At 36.5% G+C, this 21,936-nt stretch overlaps 1 protein-coding gene and 1 pseudogene across 1 annotated transcript in view; both read right to left on the bottom strand.

The window, feature by feature from the left end:
• Positions 1 to 955: 955 nt before the first annotated feature.
• Positions 956 to 21,936, bottom strand: part of LOC120073823 (kinesin-like protein KIN-7K, chloroplastic) — a 52,233-nt gene continuing 31,252 nt past the window's right edge. The window contains exons 14-25 of the mRNA XM_039026689.1: positions 11,827 to 11,931; positions 11,595 to 11,702; positions 11,343 to 11,486; positions 5,942 to 6,124; positions 5,618 to 5,776; positions 4,218 to 4,448; positions 3,207 to 3,347; positions 3,004 to 3,120; positions 2,858 to 2,908; positions 2,412 to 2,459; positions 2,216 to 2,320; positions 956 to 1,903 (exon numbers count right to left, since the gene is read on the bottom strand). Of these exons, the coding sequence (XP_038882617.1) occupies positions 1,352 to 1,903; positions 2,216 to 2,320; positions 2,412 to 2,459; positions 2,858 to 2,908; positions 3,004 to 3,120; positions 3,207 to 3,347; positions 4,218 to 4,448; positions 5,618 to 5,776; positions 5,942 to 6,124; positions 11,343 to 11,486; positions 11,595 to 11,702; positions 11,827 to 11,931 (1,944 nt within the window). The 3' untranslated portion in view covers positions 956 to 1,351. The remainder of the gene's footprint in view (positions 1,904 to 2,215; positions 2,321 to 2,411; positions 2,460 to 2,857; positions 2,909 to 3,003; positions 3,121 to 3,206; positions 3,348 to 4,217; positions 4,449 to 5,617; positions 5,777 to 5,941; positions 6,125 to 11,342; positions 11,487 to 11,594; positions 11,703 to 11,826; positions 11,932 to 21,936) is intronic.
• Positions 11,950 to 21,932, bottom strand: LOC120073825 (annotated as a pseudogene).

Raw genomic sequence — 21,936 nt, 5'->3', positions numbered from 1 at the left:
TCCAAGATAGAATCGACTCTTCAACACTCTTCGGTCATATATGGCTCCAAAAGCACTTGCAAATAGCTCTAACCTCTCTCTCGGCCTCCAAACCTTGAGAACTTGATACCAAAAAAAAAAAAGAGACGAAAGAATTAAATAAACTAAATTACATATCGTGACATCTGCAAAACTTCCCATGAGCGACATGACGTTGGGAGTTGTAAATTTCCTGTAGGATCGAGACACTGTCTTGTTTTGCAACCTCGGGTCTCTAGCACTGACCTTTGCATTGAGGGAACACTTGGATGCCTTTTTCAACTCCTTTTTTACTTTTTTGATGCCTTAAGATCATTTTGCCCTTCCTAAGGCTATTTTCTTCAATTAAACTTCGAATTACTTATAATTTCATCCAAATGCTCGATTCCTACATATCAATATAAAAATACATAGGAAAAACATATTTTAAGTATGAAAACTAAGAAAAACCAAAGCTAAAAAAGTAATTTTTGAGTATTTTTCATCCAATCCAATCCAACTCAATTCATGTATACCCTTAGGTTAGGTCTTGCATGGGAGAGTGGAAGCGAGATTGGGAGCTAGTTTTTATTTATTTCTTTCTATTTTGCTCTTTATTTTTCTTTCAAGAAAAAAAAAATGTAATCTAAGAGGAAATTGAAATTAAAGATCTAAACAAAAATACATTTTCTCAAAGTTTTCATTAGTTTAATTTTTCTACCTTATAAAGGACTATACTTAATAATTTTCTTACAATTAACACACTTTCAAACATCCAAGATTAAACCAAAGGGAAGAAATTCGAAAGTACTATGAAATAGATTAAATTATAGAAAATATCTTCAAACTTTGTTGTGTTAAAAATATTCCTAAACTTTCAAAATTTCAATAATATTTAACTTTACCATTAGGAAGAAAAATTGAGAGCAAAACAGACAAAGAAACGGACATGTGGGAATTTTGGGTCATAGTTTCAACTTATTATTGTTAATTTCCATCCCCTTCCGTACAAGAAATCTTTAAACGCAAAGCCACAACCTTAGCCAAAAGGCAGACTGAATATACTCAACAAACATGTATGAAGCACATATCAAGACAAGGCCTACATTTACATTGAAAATGAATTCTTTCTCATAAAACAAGCAATGAAGAAGAGAACAAAAGAAACAGCATCTCTTTCTGATGAATGAAAGCAACCCTACCTTGTTATACACAAATACACCAATCTGATGGCGCTGAACAATTCATTTTTTACATCTCACACTCTCTCTCTCTTTCACTCTCACCCTCTCTCACACACACACACAAACAGCAACATCGTCGATCATTTCCACCTATGATGTTTACAGTTGCTTCATATCAACCTTTCATCATCAAGCCGCAACGTGTCTATTTTGGAGTGATCATCAGTGTCGTTTCCATGTGATTTTTTCAATTTTGCAACTAGAACCCACATGTTAGCAAGTTCATTTTCTAGATAAGCTTCTCTCTGCTTTGATTCCTCAACCTTTCGATGAAGTTCGGCCTCTCTATGATCCTTTTCGAGAAGAGCAGCTTCATAGGAAAGTTCTCTCTCCTTACTAATTGCCAGATCCCTCTTCAGTTCTGCAGCAGATGGACCTATGTCTGTGCGCTTTGAAATAACCTCTCTCCGGCCATTCCGCATCCCAATAGTAGATTTTCTTTGTGAAGGGGAGCTCTTGGATGCAGCAAGTTCAGATGCTAGTCTCTCATTTTCATTCATGAGCTTGGCAACTTCTTCTGATAAGGCTTTGAGCTCAACAGCTGCAGCTGAGGCTAGACCCTTAGCATATGAACTCTCCTCCGCAAGTTTCTGGTTTCTTAGCTCGAGTTGCTCTTTTGAATCCGTTAGTTCAGCCAATTTATGCTTCAGATCATCAACCTCCTGTCATAGGGGAAAGAACAAAATCAATCTTTTCATTATTTATTTACTTCTACTTTTTAATATAAATTGTCTCGTAAGATTGATCAAATAAATTTAGATCATTCGGGGATAATAATCACAAAACTGAGCAGTAAAAAAACTGGAGTTTGGAACATCAGTTCTTTGATTTGAAAATGCAATAAAAAAAATTATTGGAAAAAGGTTCTTAACAGAGAAATAACTAGTAATATTTTCTTTTTCCACTACTGAATCTGCTAGAAAGTGAGTTGTGGTGATCACTCAATGAGGGAGATGTTGGGATATAGAAGATACCTGGGCTAATCTTTCATCTTTCGGTGCGTTCTGCAATTGAAGTGTATCAGCTAGCTGTTGCTTCAAGGAGGTTACAGTTTCCTGTAGTCCTTCACATTCAGAGATCTGATAGAAGAATGTTAGTCACAACCACTACATGAAAATCATGACTTTTGGAGCAGCTAGCTCAATAAAATGTGCGAAAGTAGTTATTTACCTTTTGGTTTAGCTGCTCCTGAATGATCCGGTTATCTGCAGCTTTAACCTATAGAGACAGAACCAGAAAGTTTAGCAAGAGAAGAATTACTATCTTGAGAAACACCTTGGAGAAATTGATGCCTTTTTTTTTTCATCATGACTCTTGAAAACTTTTTTTTGTAATGATGACCCAATTTATCAATACGAATGCAAGAAAGTTGGACTAAACTAAATACTAGTGGATGCGAAAACCCCACTGTGACCACCAAAGCAGAAAGCAAATACCATCAGTGCACTCAGATTTTTGATAAATGTTTTGCTTGTGGTCCATAGGCAGGAAAGTAAGTAATAACAATTTATGAGAAGCACCTTATATTTTTTTTAAATTAATTCATGATGCTTACTGTAAATTCAAATAAGAAACACATGTTTGAGATTATTCGTAATATTCAATTCATCAGTCACCTCAAGCTCAAATGACTTCTCATTCAACTGTGCAGTCAGTTCATCAATTTCCTGCAGCAATAAGACAAGCACGCAGGTTTGCATAAGCTGGACTGAGGTTGCTTTTAAAAGAAATTTGAATATACTAAAACTATTAAAGACCTTACATGCATTATTTCCAAGTCTGTCATTTTATTTGGTGAAGCATCTGCAATTTTCTTTTCGAGAAAAGCTATCTGTTGATTCTTGGCGTTGATATCATCTTTTAACCTTTTCATCTCAAACTTAATAGCAGAAGAACCATAAGACTAAAGTTCTCTGGCACATTGATAGAACGTAAACATCTAGCTTTAGGAAAATAAGCTCTTACATGAATTTGGTCTTTCTGTGGGTTTCTTGCAACCTCATCAGACAAACGCTTCAAAGCACTTGAATGAAGTGCTACCTCTCCAGACAAAATCTTTTGCTGTTCCCTTAGAAGGTCAATCTGATCGCTTGATTTTATGCTAGTCTGGCAAAACAGATTAAACAATTTTGACATAAGAAAAATATAGTTATATCATGGTATGAAGAATAATAAAAGTCTTTTTATTTTTTATCTTTTTTTTAAAAAAAAAGTATATGGTGAAGCAATTAAGTATGTTTTGCAGAAAAATGGTAATTACACTTAATTTAAAAATAAGGAAGGAATTTGTAATTCTTAGATATATAATCATACTCTCGAGAAAGATAATTCTTGATACACATTCTGAGAAAGTTATTGTTTAATTTTATTTATCTTCTTCCGCACTATGGAAGAAGCGCATCAAATTTAGAAGCAATATAGGCTCATAATTCACAGATTATTTTTTGAAATCTCTTTAAGAAATGGAAAAAAAAAAAAAAAAAAAAAAAAAAAAAAAAAAAAAAAAAAANAAAAAAAACCCAAAAATAAGGGTTCAAGAAGAATCTGCACGCGAGAAGAGATGATATACTTGTTTGATTTATTTTAACAAAGAGAGTAGGACAAGAATATCATTTGTGCTTCTACTTCTATATCACTTACGTCTATACCTCTTTACTTTTTCTTTTAACAATCTAGCTAATTCGACTCTCTTGGTCACAAAAGTTGTGATTCCAAGAAAGAAATTCAACTCAAGCCAGAAACAAACAAGTTTTTATACTAAAATAGTTTTTTAATAACATTAAAACTTCTGCGGAAGAGCGTCATGGGCTAGCTGGTGTCTAAGGATTGCACTACTTTCCTGTGTTTCTCCAATGAAAGAGGTTCAAATTACTCCATTATGGATATCAGAGAAAGCAAACAAAGACAAGCGGCCGCTAACTCAGGTCTAATAGAACTTTCAAGAACTTTCAACATGAAATACAATCACATGCATACCAAAGGTGTCTCTGGATCAAAAATATTTTCCTCACGAGCTTCTTTCTCCTCTCTGGCGTCGGATAAGAGATCTGCAGATGGGGAGCTTTCTGTTTGTAAAGAATGGGATAATCTGGATTCTGTCGGAACATTATTCTGATCAGCTCGAGGTGTCGAAGGAATGCTTGTTGACTTCATTCCACTTGACCTATCACTTGTGTTTGTTAAAGTTCCCAAGCCACTATCTCGTTTCTGATCCATAGTAAATAAAAAACATTTATACTTCTACACAACAATCTATCATCATGAACACCATAAAGAAAATCCAACAAAACTAATATATTTGGCCAAGTAATATATATGTTCACTTTAAGCATACTCAGACATTTTTGTAGGTTGAGAATATATATATATATATATATATATATATTGAAAAGGATACTATACTTTTTATTAAGAAAATGAGAAGAGCTTAATACTCCAAAACACAAGGTACAAGAAAAAGAAAAAGAATAAAAAGAGAGGTAACAACATAAAAGAACATAAAATAGACGAAGTACAAAGTACATATATATTAAATGGGAGCTATGACACTCTTCCAATTACGATTAATATCTTGAATGGAAAACCCTTTGAATCTTTTGGAGAGACAACACCAAGAGGAGAACTTCAAATGAGCTTGAGATTTAGAATATAATCAGGACATAAAGGAATAATCAAACTTCAAGTAGCAGTAGATTCAAAAGCAAGAGTCAGGCACCAAGAAAATGAAGTTTTAGAAGGATTCGTGAGCTAAAATGTAGTAGGAGTCATGCAGGCTGTAAGAGAGTACTTGAGAAATTCCTAGGAAAGAGAAAACCAAAGTGAGTCTACAATCAATTTTCTTATACCATATTTAACTAATTCTAAAAACCACTTCGTATTAATATGCTTGATAAAACAAATAATTTGCACCTGATGCTTGACTCAGGTTTTCTTGATCTTTTATTTTGGTGAATAATTCACTTTTTAATATCTAGGAGTGATTGGATGAATAAATACAACTCTAGCTATTTAGATCTTGAGGCACAAAGTCAACGACCAAGATGAAGATATTAAGAGCCAAGTTTAGTTAGAAAGTTTATTTATAAAATTTGTATAGAAAAATATGTTGGAGCAGTAATACAAGTTGATAGCTTTTTCACTAAATGGCCTAAGAGACTCCCTACAATACCATCATATATGCCTGCATGCATGATGCATGTATGTATATAAAACATATTTTATTGGAACAGATATGATGCAGATCTATCAGAACAATCATTAACCAATGAATCTTAATAATCAATGCATGAGCACAAGACACGGACAAAATAATCTTAAGCAAAAAACTAAAAATGGTGATAATAACAGCAGAACTTGAGTATCCAAATACCACATACCCGCAATTTTAACCAGTTTAGTAGGCCATGCTTTCGGGTCTTCTTCTCCTCCTTAACCATATCCTCATTGGCTTCACTATTGCTCTCAATGGAAGCATACACATCAATGTTTTCATCATCTAAAATTAAGTCTCGCCTCTTGTATGGGAGGTAAGCTAGCTGCCCACACGTAGATAAGCACTCAGAGATAATAGATTCACCAAGTATAAAAAAATATTCAGAAGTCCACAGCATTTAAATGATATTGAGAGTAATAACCGTCAAAGTATTCATACTCATATCAATCGCTAATTAATGAACATCTCAAGGCAATAGGGTACATACTTCCTCCTCCCCAAAAGAATGCCTTCTCCTAAGACCAGGTCGGTGAGGAAACCGTGATGATTGTGATGCCTTTGTGGAAACCAAAATTAACTTAGTCAGACGCTGAATTCTGCCCAATAAAGCAGCTTTTGCTTCTTCCTCCTGTTCCAATCTTGACTGAAGTTTGAATTGACCATCTTCTAACTTTATCCATAGGATCACACGAAAATAAATAGTTTAAGTCAAACACCATATCTTTCTGGAGAAATGGAAGTACATTGATATTCTGTCAAACATCTTTGCACCATAAGCATGTATAACAATATACAATCAAATGACTCAAAGAATACAATACAAGCATGAAGCATACATATACATTATTATTATTCGATATCCATGATATCATACCCCCACCTCACTCCACAGGAAGACTAAAGCCCCAAGTCATCATCAGTGGTTTTTTATTTTGTTTATTTTAATTATGAAAGAGTCTTCAATCAATAGTAAATAGTAATTTCCCCATTATTAAGAACGTTCTCGTTTTGTTTTATCCTTGTGTAATTTTATTTTAGGTTTCCATTGGCGGGAATTGTTTGCTTATTATGTGTTTTATGTTACTGCTTGGTTGGCTAGTATATTACTATTCAGAATTCTGATAACTGGTTCTTTAGGTTATAGGTAACTGACCTTAGGACTTTAAATATGGGATATGATGTATTTTGGAGGTGAACTACATTCGAATAAAATTCTTTGGTCTACAACTCTACACCACAAAGAACAAATCCCAATGTTTATATCAGAAGAAGATTATAACTTTTACCATAATCCTCCTTTTGTAACTCCAGCCCCTTTTTCCCTCTCCAACCCTCTATACAGCATATTTCACCTATCGATGAAATAGTTAATTATTATCTAAAGAAGTACATGTAAAACTCTTAGGTTTGAGAGAATCAGAATACTCCATTTCATTCACCAAAGATATGAATATATACAAGTGTACAAGAGTGACCAAAGAAGAAAAGTATAAAAAAGGAAAATATAAGATATTTACAATAATGGAAAACCCCAACAATAGAACTATAACACTCCCCTCAAGTTGGAGCATATATATTAATCATGCCCAACTACAACATAGATAATCTATACTGTTCCATTCAATACTTTCGTGAAAATATCTCCTAATAGTTCTCTAGTCTTCACATATCCTATAGATACCAAACCTTGTTGAATTTTCTCACATACAAAATGGCAATCAACTTCAATATGTTTAGTCCTTTCATGAAATACTGGATAAGACGCGATATGAAGTGTTGCTTGATTATCACACCACAACTTTTTAGGTGTGATGATTTCAAATCCCAACTCAATAAGAAGTTGATATATCCAAATCAATTCACACACAGACTGTGTCATTGCTCTATATTTTGATTCCGTACTTGAACGTGACACCACATTTTGCTTCTTACTCTTCCAAGAAATCAAATTACCACCAACAAAAACACAGTATCTTAAAGTTGATCTTTTGTCTTCTTTAGATCCTGCCTAATCGACGTCTAAGAAATATTCAATATTAGTATGACCATAATCATTATATAATAAGCCACGTCGGGAGCAGCTTTTAGATAACACATAATTTGTTCCAATGCAGTCTAATGATTAACTTTAAGACATGACATGTACTGACTCACAATACTCGCTGAATAGGCTATATCGAGTCGAGTCACTGTAAGGTAATTAAGTTTTCCCACTAACCTCCTATATCTTTAAGGATCTTTTAGCAATTCTCCATCTTTTGTGAGCTGTAAGTTGGGCATCATTGATGTACTACATGGCATCATCAAGTTAAGTATATATTTTCTCTGTGATAGTAGTATTCCTTTCTTGCTTCTTATTACTTCAATTCCTAAGAATTATTTCAACATTGCCCAAATCTTTTGTATGGAATTGACCATGAAGAAGGTTCTTTGGGGACTGGATACCTAAAACACCATCACCAAAATCACAATATCATCAACATATACAACTAACAAGATGACACCACCCTCAGATCTCTTAAAAAAGACCGAATGATCTGACATGCTCTTTCGCATTCCAAAGCTTTTAATCACCTGACTAAATTTATCAAAGGTTAGAGAATAAACTGGAGTTACGTGTCATATGATCTGTAGCACCAGAGTCAATGACCCATTTCGACGTGGAGGAAAGAAGGCATTTAGAGATGTTACTTATCTCTGTGATGGTCATAATAGGAGTAGAAGATGATGTCGTTAATGACTCTTGATACTGTTGAAATTTAGCAAACTCCTCTGCATAAATCATAATTGACTTGTCAAGATTATCAGGAGTAGAAGCAACATCCGCAGATGGCACCCTCTGACCCTTATTCATTAATCTTCTGCATTTACGTTTCGTATGACCAGGTTTACAACAGTAATAGCAAATAACACTGATAACTTGTAGAAATACAAGTTATTGTGGCTCAAAAGTTGGAACAATTAGGGTCGTTAATGATAAAATCTCATCATTTTTAGAGAAAACGCATGGAATTACTCGAACACTATCAAACTCATGCAAAAGAATGTTTATTGCTAAAATACTGTGGCACTAACGCATGATATTGCAGGATCTCAACAAATATTCTAGTATCGCAGGAAAAGTCTAACGCATGGGGCATGCATCGGAGGGATTCAACGCAAGGAAGATTCATTGATTCAGGCTGTTTGTGTCAAATCACCACTTGCAAGAATGGGCATCTACAGCGGGCAGCGTCTGAAAAGCATCTGAGTGTCAGGCGGCTGACCGGGGTATGGAATTTAATGTTGTCCATCATCATGTTGGAGAAGACCGACGCCTATAAATAGAAGAAATCCCACAAGATGAACGGATCTTTTAGCTCATTGCATAATTCTGAAATTTTGAGACTTTTGAGCTGTGCTGTGGTGACGAGAAGAACAAGAGGGAAGAGAACTACCACCATCGCCGATCAAGGAGCGGAGAAAGCTGAGCTCGAGAGAGAACTTTCTTCCAATTCTTCCATAAGTGGTTGTACACGAACTAGAATTGAACCAAAGAGGGCAAGAGATTGTACTCTGCGGCTTGACTTCTTTCATTTCATCTTACTTATCATTTTCATCATCTCATTTGATTAAGTGTTGGTTTTGTAAAGACAATCAGTTTCTTTATAAATTCACATATTTGATCTATCTTACTTCGCCACTGTTTATTTCTTGTTTTATGTTGGATGCATCTATAACTTCATGCAAAACTCCATTTCAAAACGCTTAAGCCAACTAAATCAATTGGTAAAAGCAGCTTTAGCTTAAATTATTCGAGAGAATAAATAAGCCAGCATTAAGTTAGAAACGCTTAGTACATCTAGAAATAGACGCACTGGTGTTTTATTGCATCCTGTGACTGACGCATACATCCTAGAGATAGGTATTGTATGACATTTGCATTGAGAAGTGCCGAATAGAAGTCTAACGCATAAACAGAGATAAGCAAGTCATCTCATACGCATCATATTCTTGTTCGTGTACATATAACTTAGATCGACGCATATCACTTGCATCAAACTCCATTTTCACACGACCTCTTATTCTCTACTTGACCCTTTTGTATCTTCTTGCACGCACACAACAGCTTAGTGTAAATAACTCATTTCTACATTCACTAAGGATATTTCTACAACAGTTACAACGCAAGGTCTGTTGCGTTAGCTTTAATCTGAATCCCTGAGTTCGACCCTGGACTTACCAGGAACCCGAGTTGGATGTATACTTGGATCTGATTCAGGAAAACTTGAACGCCTATAGAGGAGTGTCATGCGTCCTGTTGCACATCATTAACGCATCAACGCGTCACTAACGCATCATAAACACATCAATGCATCATTCACTTTTACACTTATTTTTCCAATTACTTTATACAATACACTTCTAAGCTCGAATCACGAAACCAACGAACAAACACCTCCTGAATTTGATCTGGTTATTGGGATGACCTTTGTAGCTATTTGATTTAACCCCCTTATTACCTTTGTAATCATTTGAGTGCAATTAAAGCACTGCTAGAATCAGATGACATAATTGCTTGTGGCTTCTCTATACGAAGTATTCAAGTATAAACTTCTTCCAACGATGAGATGTTTGAGCTTGACAACACTTGATCTTTGGCCATCTCATATTTAGGTGCAAGACCAACTAAAAAACTCATGATAAAAAACTTTTCACGTTGAGCCATTAGAACTTTTGGATCCGTGCTAATTGGCATCAAGGCATTAAATTCTGTACATGTATTTTTGACCTCCATAAAGTAACTTGTAAGAGATTTTTCTCCTTGATCAAGTTGATATAGAGGCTTATAAACATCAAACACTCTATTAATGCTCTCTTTCCCAGAATAAAGGAAATCCAAATATTCCAATAGTTTCTTGATTGATTCGCAGTGATTTACTAATTCAACAATTTCATGGTCAATAGAATTCTTGATTTGTAGAAGCATTCTTAAATCGTCCCGCCACCAAATCTTTTTAGTAGCATCAGTCGGTGGCTCTTCCGTGATGTGATCATCCATCTCAATGGTCCTAATAAAGTGACGAACATTTGATCTCCATGAATAGTAATTGGATCCATTCAACTTGTGTTCAGTTACTTTTGACACCATAGGAACCATCTCAGACATGACTACTAGTTTCTTATCAGTCATTACCTCAAAAAAGAAACACCAGACAGAAGAGAAGCAAACCCTAATTTACTGAAGAGATGTTTGTTTCTTCAATGAACCACAAACAGTAAGTATACAGACCAAACAAAGAAACCACCAAGGAGAGTCAACAAAACCGAGGAAACCTACAGAAGATGAACCGAAATCGGTGGCGCACACGCCTACATGCGCCGACACATGGATCCACGGTAGAAGGAAAAGGGTGGCGCATGAGCCTCACGTGCTGGTCAAATGGATGAGGACTTTGGGGTTCTATAGATTGGCGGCTAGACTCCTTGATGGACTGGGTGGTGTCGAAAAATAGCGAAGAAAAACGACCCTCCCTTTCTCCAGCGGCAGCGGCAAACAAAAGTATAAACCCGCCCCTTTACAAAATCCTAGATGTAACACAAATGGGTTCTAAATTCTTAAACCCTAAGGTTTTTTTTTTTTTTTAGAGCGCTCTGATACCATGTAAAACTCTTAGGTTTGAGAGAATAATAATACTCCATTCCATTCACCAAAGATATGAATATATACAAGTGTACACGAGTGATTAAAAAAGGAAAGCATAGAAAAGGAAAATATAATAAGATATTTACAATAATGGAAAACCCTAACAATAGAACTATAACAGTACACAATTGATTTGTTTTTTCGTATCACAAACTTAAACATACAATAGGGTTTTGATTCAACACTTCGAATATGATAGTACCTTTTGCTTGAGGAGCACAATGTCGTCTTCAGAATCTCTCAGTTGAGGAACGGTCATAATACCCCTCTTTAGTTGATCCAACTCTTCCTTTAAACATCGAATCTCATTTTGATATTTCTTGATCAGTGATTTCTCGTCAATAATCTGCAGGAATGAGGAATCAGCTACATTTTTTCCAAAATAAATCAGCTGGTTTACAATCAAACATGTAAGTAAGAAAAATAACTTTTCTATTAAAGAAAACACTCCTGCCTTATTTTGTGCTGCTTGAATTTCAATGTGTTTTGCTCGATGTGCAAATTTCAATGTATTATGCGTCTCTTCCGAACTACTTGATGCTGGAGTAACTGTGCATATAAGCTGTGAATACAAACATAGATAAGTGAACAAACCAATGTCTTCTTATGCTAATTAAATCTAGGTAACATCTTTAAATATTATTAAAATGAAATTCATTCCGATAATAAGGGATAAAAAGCCTTACAGACACGCGCCCATGACCACTAAGTGAAGACTGAAGAAGCCTGGTAAGTTTAGAGTCTCGATATGGTATATGATTCGCCTTTCCATCTGTTAGCTTTGATATTACCTGACACCAGAAATCAGCATCGACCAAGTTATGTCATTTACAACAAATGACAACTCATCATTGGTGGTAGAGTTAAGTAAACCCAACATGACAACCAGTGCTGTGAGAGTGCTACCAGCGGGTACCAATTGACTTAATTGGATATGATATAGTGCTCATAAGAAAATTAACGACTGATTGCTAGAACTATTTTCCACCATGGTTTGTTCTTTATGGACTTCCTCCAGTGTAGAGGATAAAAATTAGTACATGGAAGACTGATTTCGGGGGAAAATATTTAATAATAGTTTATTCGCAGGAAAGGGTATCATAAATAAGGTGCTCAAAAAGAGATTTAAAAAAATAAAAGAGAGTAAATAAGATCCCATGTTCCATGATCTGTGATTACTCTATAACCTTCTTTAGTTCTAACTTCTAATTTGAGGTTTTCCTTCTTTTAGTCCTCCTAATATTTGTTAGGGATGTAAGCTGGTTCAACTTGATATTTTATAGTGATGTAGGACTGGAATTCCTTTGCCTTTTTTCTTTCTTCATTTTTTTTTAATTGAGAAAATTCCCTTGCACCATATCCACATCCTACAAATGAACTACCTTTCCCTCCTTTGTAACAGAGATTTAGTAAGAGTCCTAGGAACTTGAATTTAAGAGGCCTAGTGTCACACTCGCACTCTCGTAAGGAGCTCAAGGCGATTGTGCGACACTTGGTCTCGCTCTCGAACAAGTCAACCGATCCAAATTTGAATAGCCAATGGCACAATGGGCATTTCTCACAACCTCCATCCCCGTTCTTGAGAAAATGTTTTAGAAAATGGGTTTAGAGAAAAAGGTTTTCGCAAACGTTTGAAAGCATGATTGAACAGTGAAGATTAGTCGTACAACTAGAAAGCAATAAAAGGGTCAACAACGCTCTATAGCATACAACTCTCGGATGTGAAGATAGGACAACTAGTCATACCCCCACATAGTACATTTTGAACAAAAGAACATCTACCACCCTTGCATATGGAAACAGGTAAGCAGTCATACACTAAGAAAAGTACATAGAAAGTAAACTAACTAGCAAAAATACATAGGATGAAAGCATGGTAAAAAGAGGTAGAGGAAGGAAGGGATTGCCTTAAGGTAATTTCTCTCTTATCTCCTCCCTCTTTCTTCTCTCTCTCCTCCTTCCCGTCAACTTCCTGACGTATTTTCTCCGGCAACTCTTTTCCAGTCAACCTCCCGGCGTGTTTTTCTCCCGTGATCCTCTTTCCTCCTAGGGACTCTTCTCGATTGTCCACAAGCATGGAAACTCAAAGTTGCAAGGTGAATGGGTCATATTATTGCATCTGGCACGACTCCAACAGATTTTGTGAAGGACATGGACATCAACAAGGTTCTCCTTCTGCCATTGCCTCATCTACAATGGTGTGTGGAATGACTTTCACAGCTAATTCAGGGACAATGTAACCGATTCTTCCTTCATAGATTTAAAGACAACTACGGAGGTATAAAACTTTCTAAGTTCAAGGGCTCCAGCGGCAAGTTTTTTCGATACATAGTTTCGCCTGTAACCCGTGGTCGATTCTTCATACACGTCCCTATGGGCCCTTGTAACAGGGATGGCTTTCTTTTATTGGAATGTTGAAAAGCTTTCTTCATAAAATCGTTAGTGATGTTCGACATAAGTCTTCAATTTCATAACTAAGTATTTTTTAGAGCAATGCGATTCTACCTACAATTCCCACTTTGAATCTCAAAGAGAAATATGTAGATGTTTTAAAAAGGAAAAAGTTCGCCCAGCCCTCTGCAACTCCTTCGCCATATAATGAGTGTCCATCCCCAGTTTTTTCATCAATAAAACACAGCAGAGCGTCTTTCTAGCTAAAGAAGAATCACCAAGTGTATGCCGAAGATTTTAGTAATCTTTGGATTGTTTCAAGGCTATTCACATTCAATGATTGGAATGAAATAGCTAAATCGTTGGAGGATTTCTTCCAAACCAAAGTTATAATTAATCCCCTGTTTATTGACAATGATCAAATTAAAACAAAGAAAGTTGGAAGATCTGATAGAGTCTCCAGGGAAATGGCAGTCGATCAGTCATTTCCATCTTTTATTTGAAAAATAGAATAGTATGAAACATAGCAGACCTGCATTTATTAAAGGGTATGGAGGCTGAATTTCTATCAAAAACATCCCACTGGATTATTGGAGTAGGACATTTAAAGCTATTGGTGCCTACTTTGGAAGTCTGGAAAGCATTGCACTTGAGACATTAAATTTTCTAAATTGCTCGGAAGCCAAAATTCAGGTAAGGAAAAATCTTTATGGACTCATGTTGGCTACGGTTGAAATCAAAGATGAAAATCGTGGGAATTTCTTTTTAAATTTGGGAGATTTTGAATTACTTGAAGAGCCTAAATTTGTTCATGTCAATCTTTTTCTTAAAGATTTTTCAAACCCAATTGACCTAATTAGATTAAATCAAGTTTCAACAGATGAAGGCTATGAGTTTAATGTTATGAATCCAGATTGGACATTCCTAATTTGGGCTTGAGCAATTGTTCTTACTTCCTCTAGTTGGGGGTCTCGAGTGTACTTAAGATTCGTCAGTTAAGTCAAATAATTGTTTAGCCGCTGCTTATGCGGCTGGGAGATCCTGTACTCTCTGTTCATATAGTTTTGTTTTCACCCACAGTTTCAGACCTTTGACAAAACAGAAAACTTCATCTTTTTCAAACATATCCCATATGTCCAACATCAGCTCGGAAAATTGTTTCACATAGTCCCTAATAGTGCCAATATGTACAAATTCTCGTAGCTTACGTCTTGCCAAAATTTCAACATTTTCAGGGAAGAACTGAGAACACGATTCTTGCTTCAATCTCTCCCACATGTCAATGGTGCATCGACCCCCTTGGATGTCCATGAAACGGGACTTCCACCATAACTTAGCATCCTCTACTAGATGCATAGTCATCAAAGTGATTTTTGACTCTTCAGTAGCTGCGTTTGTAGCCCTAAAATACTGCTCCATATAAAAGATAAAATTTTCTAGCGATTTTGCATCACGAGCCCCACAGAAGGGCTTAGGCTCGAGTACTTTTACCTATTGAATTGGACTGCATCGCCAGCTAGTGCTTGGTTTCCCACCGCTCTCATGGTGAGGTTAACTCTTGCACTGATGTCCGCGATCTCTACCTGGACGACATCGAGAATGACTCGAAAGTCTTCGGATAACTCGGTCACCATCTGAATTATCGTTTTCTGCAAGCTGTCTAGTTCTTCGACACGTTCTTCCATAGGGGCAACAGAGCCCATCGAGCCATCCCCACGCTCGAAATTACCAATTCTCATAGCTTTTGTTTCCATGGTCTCAACCCTTGTTAACAATTACTTGACGGGCATTCTGTCCAGGCGGCCAGACACCATGTCGATATCATCGGTCTTGTCAGAGACTTCTTGTAACCGAGTTTCTAGGAATCGAACCTGATCAGGCACTTCTATTAGATAGAGCATTTGCTCTTCTATCTCGACCAACCGGTCAACATGGGACTTGCCCAACTGTTTCGTAGAAAACATGATCACAACTTCTTAACTTCACGAGCCAACTTGGCTTTGATACCAACTCCCATAATCACAGTCTTGTAAGGGTCTCAAGGCGATTGTGCGGCACTTGTTCTCGCCCTCGAACAAGTCAACCGATCCAAATTCGAATAGTCAATAGCACAATGGGCGTTTCTCACAACCTTCATCCCCATTCTTGAGAAAATGTTTTAGAAAACGTGTTTAGAGAAAAAAATTTTCGCAAACGTTTGAAATCATGATTGAGCAATGAAGATTAGTCGTACAGCTAAGCCATAAAACGGTCAACAACACTTTATAGCATACAACTCTCGGATGTGAAGATAGGACAACTAGTCATACCCCCACATATTACATTCTGAACAAAAAAGACATCTGCCACCCTTGCATATGGAAACGGGCAAGCGGTCATACACTAGAAAAAGTACATAAAATGTAAACTAACTAACAAAACGAAATACATAGGATGAAAGTATAGTAAAAAAAGGTGGAGGCGAACATGCGGCCATGGGCAACATGCTCTGGACAAGCATGATCGTGACACCTAGCATCCACCAAAAATGAAGCTGGGGCTCAAAATCAGTAGATTTGGTCCGTCCTGATTCAAATGGCTGAAATTCCTTCTTCGAGATTCATCATTTATTTATATAGAGAGAGATGAATGGAGAGAGAGAGCGCTTTGGGGGAATAATCAACCTAAGTTGTGGATTTCTCTGAGCGAAAACAGTAAGAGGAAGGTTTTTGTTTTTTATTTTGGATCTGTTTTTGTTTTTCAAGGATTTCTGTAAGTGGTTTTTCTCTCCAATCTTCACATATCCTGTAAATATGTAAGAGTGAAAACAGTAAGAGCGAAAACAATTGTTCTCCACGTCTTCAGATATCTTGTAGATATCAACCCTTCTTGTATCTTCTCGCGAATAAAATGACAGTCCACTTCAATATGTTTAGTTCGTTCATGAAATACTGATTTGGATGCAATATGGAGAGCAGCTTGATTATCACACCATACTTTAGCTGGCACAGTAACACTGAAACCCATCTTAGATAAAAGTTGATGTATCCATACTATTTCACACACAGATTGTGACATAGCTCTATATTCTAACTCAGTACTCGAACGGAAAACTACATTACGTTTCTTACTTCTCCATGACACCAAGCTTCCTCCTGCAAAAACACAATATCCAAAGGTCGATCTCCTATCTTCTCGAGATCCAGCCCAATCAACATCTGAAAAACATTCAACCCTTGTATGATCATGATCTTTATATAAGATCCCATGTCCAGGTGCAGCTTTTAGATAACATAGGATTTGTTCAACTGTAGCCCAATGATCCACAGTCGGGGAAGACATAAACTGACTCACAATACTCACAGAATAAGCAATGTCAGGTCGTGTCACTGTTAAATAGTTCAACTTTCCAACTACTCTTCTATATCTCTCAAGATCTTTAAACAATTCTCCTTCCTTAGCAAAAGTTGCAAATTTGGTATCATTAGAGTACAACATGGTTTGACTCCTAGTTTACTTGTCTCAAACAACAAATCAAGTATGTATTTCCGTTGGGACGGGTAAATACCTTTATTGCTTCTCATTACTTCAATACCCAAGAAATACTTCAATGGCCCCAAATCTTTGGTATGCAACTGACCCTGGAGAAAACTCTTGAGAGAGGATATACCTAATACATCATTTCCAGTGATAACGATATCATCAACATATACAAGCAAAGTAATATCATTGTTAGATCGTCGATAGAATACAGAATGATCGGCCGTACTTTTCTTCATACCAAAATATTCAAGTGCTTGACTAAAGTTACCAAACCATGCACGAGGACTTTGTTTCAGTCCATACAAAGATTTTCGAAGACGATATCATTCTCCCCCTAAGCAACAAACCCAGGTGGTTGCTCCATATATACTTTCTCTTGAAGATCACCATGAAGAAAAGTATTCTTATTGTCAAGTTGATGCAAAGGCCAATTGTGAGTAGCAGCCATCGATGATATAAATAGTCGAATAGAAGTTAATTTGGCAACAGAAGAAAGTGTATCAGAATAATCAGTCCTATAGATTTGTGCATAACCTTTGACAACAAGACGAGCTTTAAACCGAGCCACTGTTCCATCAGGATTGACCTTAATAGAAAACACCCATTTACACCCAATAGCCTTCTTTCCAACCGGACACGAAACGAGATCCTAAGTACCATAATCATCCAAAGCAGTTATCTCCTCAATCATTACACTACGCCACCCGGGATGAGATAAAGCTTCATGAACAAAGTTAGGGATAAAGGTGGAATCAAGAGATGTAATAAAGGAATAAGTAGGAGAAGACAACTGGTTATACGAAACAAATGAAGAAATAGAGTAAGTAAAAGTGCATTTACCTTTTCGAAGGTCAATGGGAAGATCATCACTTGGTCTCAGATCAAATATCGAAGAAGCCTATGGTGGAGGACATTCTGAAGGTGGCTGTGGAGGATGCCTGGAGTAGACTCGAGTAACCAAAAGGTCAAGAGAAAGAGACATAGAGGAAGGTGGAGGAGAGGATGACGTAGAAGAGGTAATCTCATAGATAAAAAGATCATCAACCTCCCTCTGACACGAACTCGACTGTGATGGACTAAAGGGTATATCTTCGAAAAATGTAACATCAGGAGATACGAGATGCCTGTTCAGAGTAGGACAATAACAACGATAACCTTTTTGAACACGCGAATAGTCTAAGAAAATGCATTTCAAAGATTTTGGATCTAATTTGGTACGATTTGGACAAATATCTCGAACAAAACAAACACAGCCAAAGATCTTAGGAGCAACAAGAAACAACGATTTCGTAGGAAAAAGAGTACGATAAGGAATCTCTCCATTGAAGACAGAGGAAGGCATTCAATTAATCAAGAAGCAAGCAGTAGACACGGCATCAGCCCAAAATTGCTTTCGAACATGCATTTGAAAGGATAAGGCGGAGGCGATTTCAAGGAGGTGTCTGTTCCTTCTTTCAGCAACTCCGATTTGAGATGGAATGTCTGTATTGAAAGACAAGGATAAAGAAAAGTGACAAGACAAGGCTTACGTGGAAAACCCTAACACAAGGAGAAAAAACCACAATAGATAAGTTTTTTTATTTAATGTCATGCTTACAAGATACCCCAACCTCAGATATAAATAGAACGAGGAGAAACCTTAATTTAGTAGGCATAAAGTAAAAATATGTCCTTAGGGCTAAAGAACCATATTTCAACATTCCCCGCAAAAGGATTTGGTGAATAATGCCATGACCACATAAGTAAGATCCAAGTACATGAGAGAAATATTCACCAGCATTATCGGTTTGCAAGGTTTTGATAGAGACATTAAATTGATTTCAAATCTCAACATAAAAAGTACAAAAATGAGACAATAACTCAGAACGATTTTCCATTAAATATAACCAAATCACACAAGAATAATCATCAACAAAAGTAACATAGTAGCGAAAACCTGTTTGGGACACGACTGGACAAGGACCCCAAATATCATAATGGACTAACTCAAAAGGCGCACTAGCTCGTTTATGAACTCTAGGACTAGAACTAAGACGACGAAATTTAGAAAACTGACACGAATCACAATTCAAAGACAACAAGGAACAAAATTCTGGATAAAGTTTCTTCAAAACGAACAACGATAGATGACCCAAATGACAATGAACTTCAAACGGGGATGTAACTCTAGAGCAAGCCACAACATTCAATATCTGATGGTCAAAAATTTAAAGGCCCCCCGACTCATGTCCTCTACCAATAATCTTCTTCATCATACAATTATGAAACAAGCAATAACTAGGAAAAAAACGAGATAAAACAATTAACGTCATGAATAAGCTGGCTAATAGAAATTAAATTAAAAGACAATTGAGGCAAATGTAATATAGAGGACAAAGAAAGTGATGGAGTGAGAGAAATGGTGTCGGATCCAAGAACAGAGGAAATTGATCCATCTACCAAAATAACAGACGGAGATGAAACAGGGGACAAAAGCGTAGAAACTAAGTTAGAATTACCTGTCATATGAGCGGTGGCACCAGAGTCTATGACCCATTTGGTAGATGATGTAAGAAGACATTTTGTATTACCTGTATCGGCAATGGTGGCAATAGGATTTGATGAAGAAGATGCCTACAAGGATTCCTCGAATACTTGAAATTTAGCAAAGTCGTTAGCAGAGATGGTAACAGACTTCTTAGCCATATCATTGGTGGAAGCTATCTGAGCATGTTGAGATTATACAACAACTTTCGACAATCACGTTTCATATGTCCTGGCTTACGACAATAGTGACAGACGATCTCCTAAAAATCTGATCTTCGATTATCATAATTAGATTTCTGAAAATTGTTAATCATCCCTGAAGTACCCCGGGAGTTATTATTATTCTTACTCATAAGAGCATTGTTAGGTTGAGAAACAGGCGAATCGGATTGAAAACTCCCAATACGAAGAACATGACTGAAGGTTTCCTCTAATGACGGTATTTCAGGATCAGAAAGGATCTGCTTTTTAGCCATTCCAAACTCAGGTAAAAGTCCATTCAAAAATATCATAACAGCCATCTTTTCTCACTGAGCTTGTTGAACTTTGACATCGGGACTAAACAACAATAGTAAAGCAAGTTCAGAAGCTGTCTTCTTAAGTCTCATAAAGTAACTTGTAACAGATTTTGCTTTCTGTTCAGCTCGAAAGAATTGCATACAGACATCAAACATTCGATGAACATGTTCTTTTCCAGAGTATAAAAATTCTAAGAATTCTAAGAGTTCCGTCACAGAATCACAATGATCTAACAAATCAACAACCTCACTTTCAATAGAATTCTTAATTTGAAGATAAAGTCGAGCGTCATCGCGAAGCCAAACCTTTTTCTTATCATCTTTTGGTGGCTCCTCAGTCACATGATCATCCATATCCGTACTAAGCAAATAAAATTGAATTGTCCGACGCTAATCATATTAATTCGATCCATTTAACTTGTGTTCAGTTATCTTCGATGCTAGGGGAATTACATTAGATACTACCATATGCTTCACTTCATCCATTATGAGCTAATACACAGTTTGTAGATCTCACGAGCGGAAAGAGCAAATCAGAATTGAAATCAAAGGTGAACCAAAGAACAGACCAGCTCCAAATTGAAACAAAATAGCAACAAACCATAAGCACAAAAGGGTATTTTTCCAAATAACTCACAACCGAGTAGATTTCAATAGAACCAAATGTACAGAACAATCAAAATAGAGGAGTCAAGAAGAACCCAACTGATGGATCGTGGAGAGGTGGCTCCACACGCTCCCACGCGCCGGTGCATGGCAACGGAGAAGAATCCTTGTGGCGGCACGTGAGCCTCATGCGTGGACGTTTCCGACGACTGACGACAGCAGACTTAAGGGACGGCGATGGCGCTTCTCTTGGGATGGGTGGTGTAGACAAACGGCCACTCAAACGTGATGAATCAACTGAAACCCTAACCTTGTGAGAGGCATAAACCCTAACGTAACGAATATTCTAAACCCTAAACTGCTCTGATACCATGTTCTCAATAGGTTTAGAGAGAATAATGATCTTATTAACTTAATCAGGTTAAAGATATATATATATATAGGCAACTAAGAAATCCTAATCTAGGAGATAATAAAATTACAATAAAGGACAACTAATCATAATTACAAGATAAATACATAACAATGTATTTAAGCAACTCTCCCTAAGCATCAAAATTTCCTCCCAACTGCAAGCAAAGGTAATCCAGCTAAAAAGGTTTTCTTGATCCGTAAGTTAAAGAGGTCAACGTTGAGTTCCAGCCAAAAGAGTTATTCTACAGTCAAACATGGCTATTAAGATGTATAGCCTAGAAAAACCCAGACAGAAAGTGTCCTGCCTCCTGAAAATGACTTCCAAAATTTAATTCAATTCCAATTCTTTTTTGTCTTTTCTTTTTTTTAAAGAAATATATATATTGATAGAATGTACAAAGCCATAAAAAAATGAATCCAACAAGAAAAAAGAACTCCAATCCAACAGAATGAAACCTAGCTCATAATTACAAAAAGGTCAGCTAACCAATGGCCATAAAGAAGCATTAAACCTAACAACCTCTCAAACCTCTTTAAAGATACTATTATTCCTCTCAAATCACGTCCCACAAGACATCAAAAAAGCGAGCGTGCAAAATGATTTGTATAAGTATCTAATAGCATTCATAAGATTTTTTTAGAACTCAAGGGCATAGTTGTGCAACCTATAGAATAGATTCTATTCAAATAAGGTCGTAACAGCATTTAGAAAACTACAACAGAATAAGATTATAATTAGTAATGAGAATCTCGTACAAACAAACGGCAGTATGAAGATACCAAAAGTTCGATTTAAAAAGTTAATGTTTGAGAGGCCTC

This window comes from Benincasa hispida, chromosome 3 (assembly GCF_009727055.1).
Source record: "Benincasa hispida cultivar B227 chromosome 3, ASM972705v1, whole genome shotgun sequence".
In the NCBI taxonomy this organism is placed as follows: Eukaryota; Viridiplantae; Streptophyta; class Magnoliopsida; order Cucurbitales; family Cucurbitaceae; genus Benincasa; species Benincasa hispida.
This window is presented reverse-complemented; position numbering and strand designations above follow the sequence as displayed.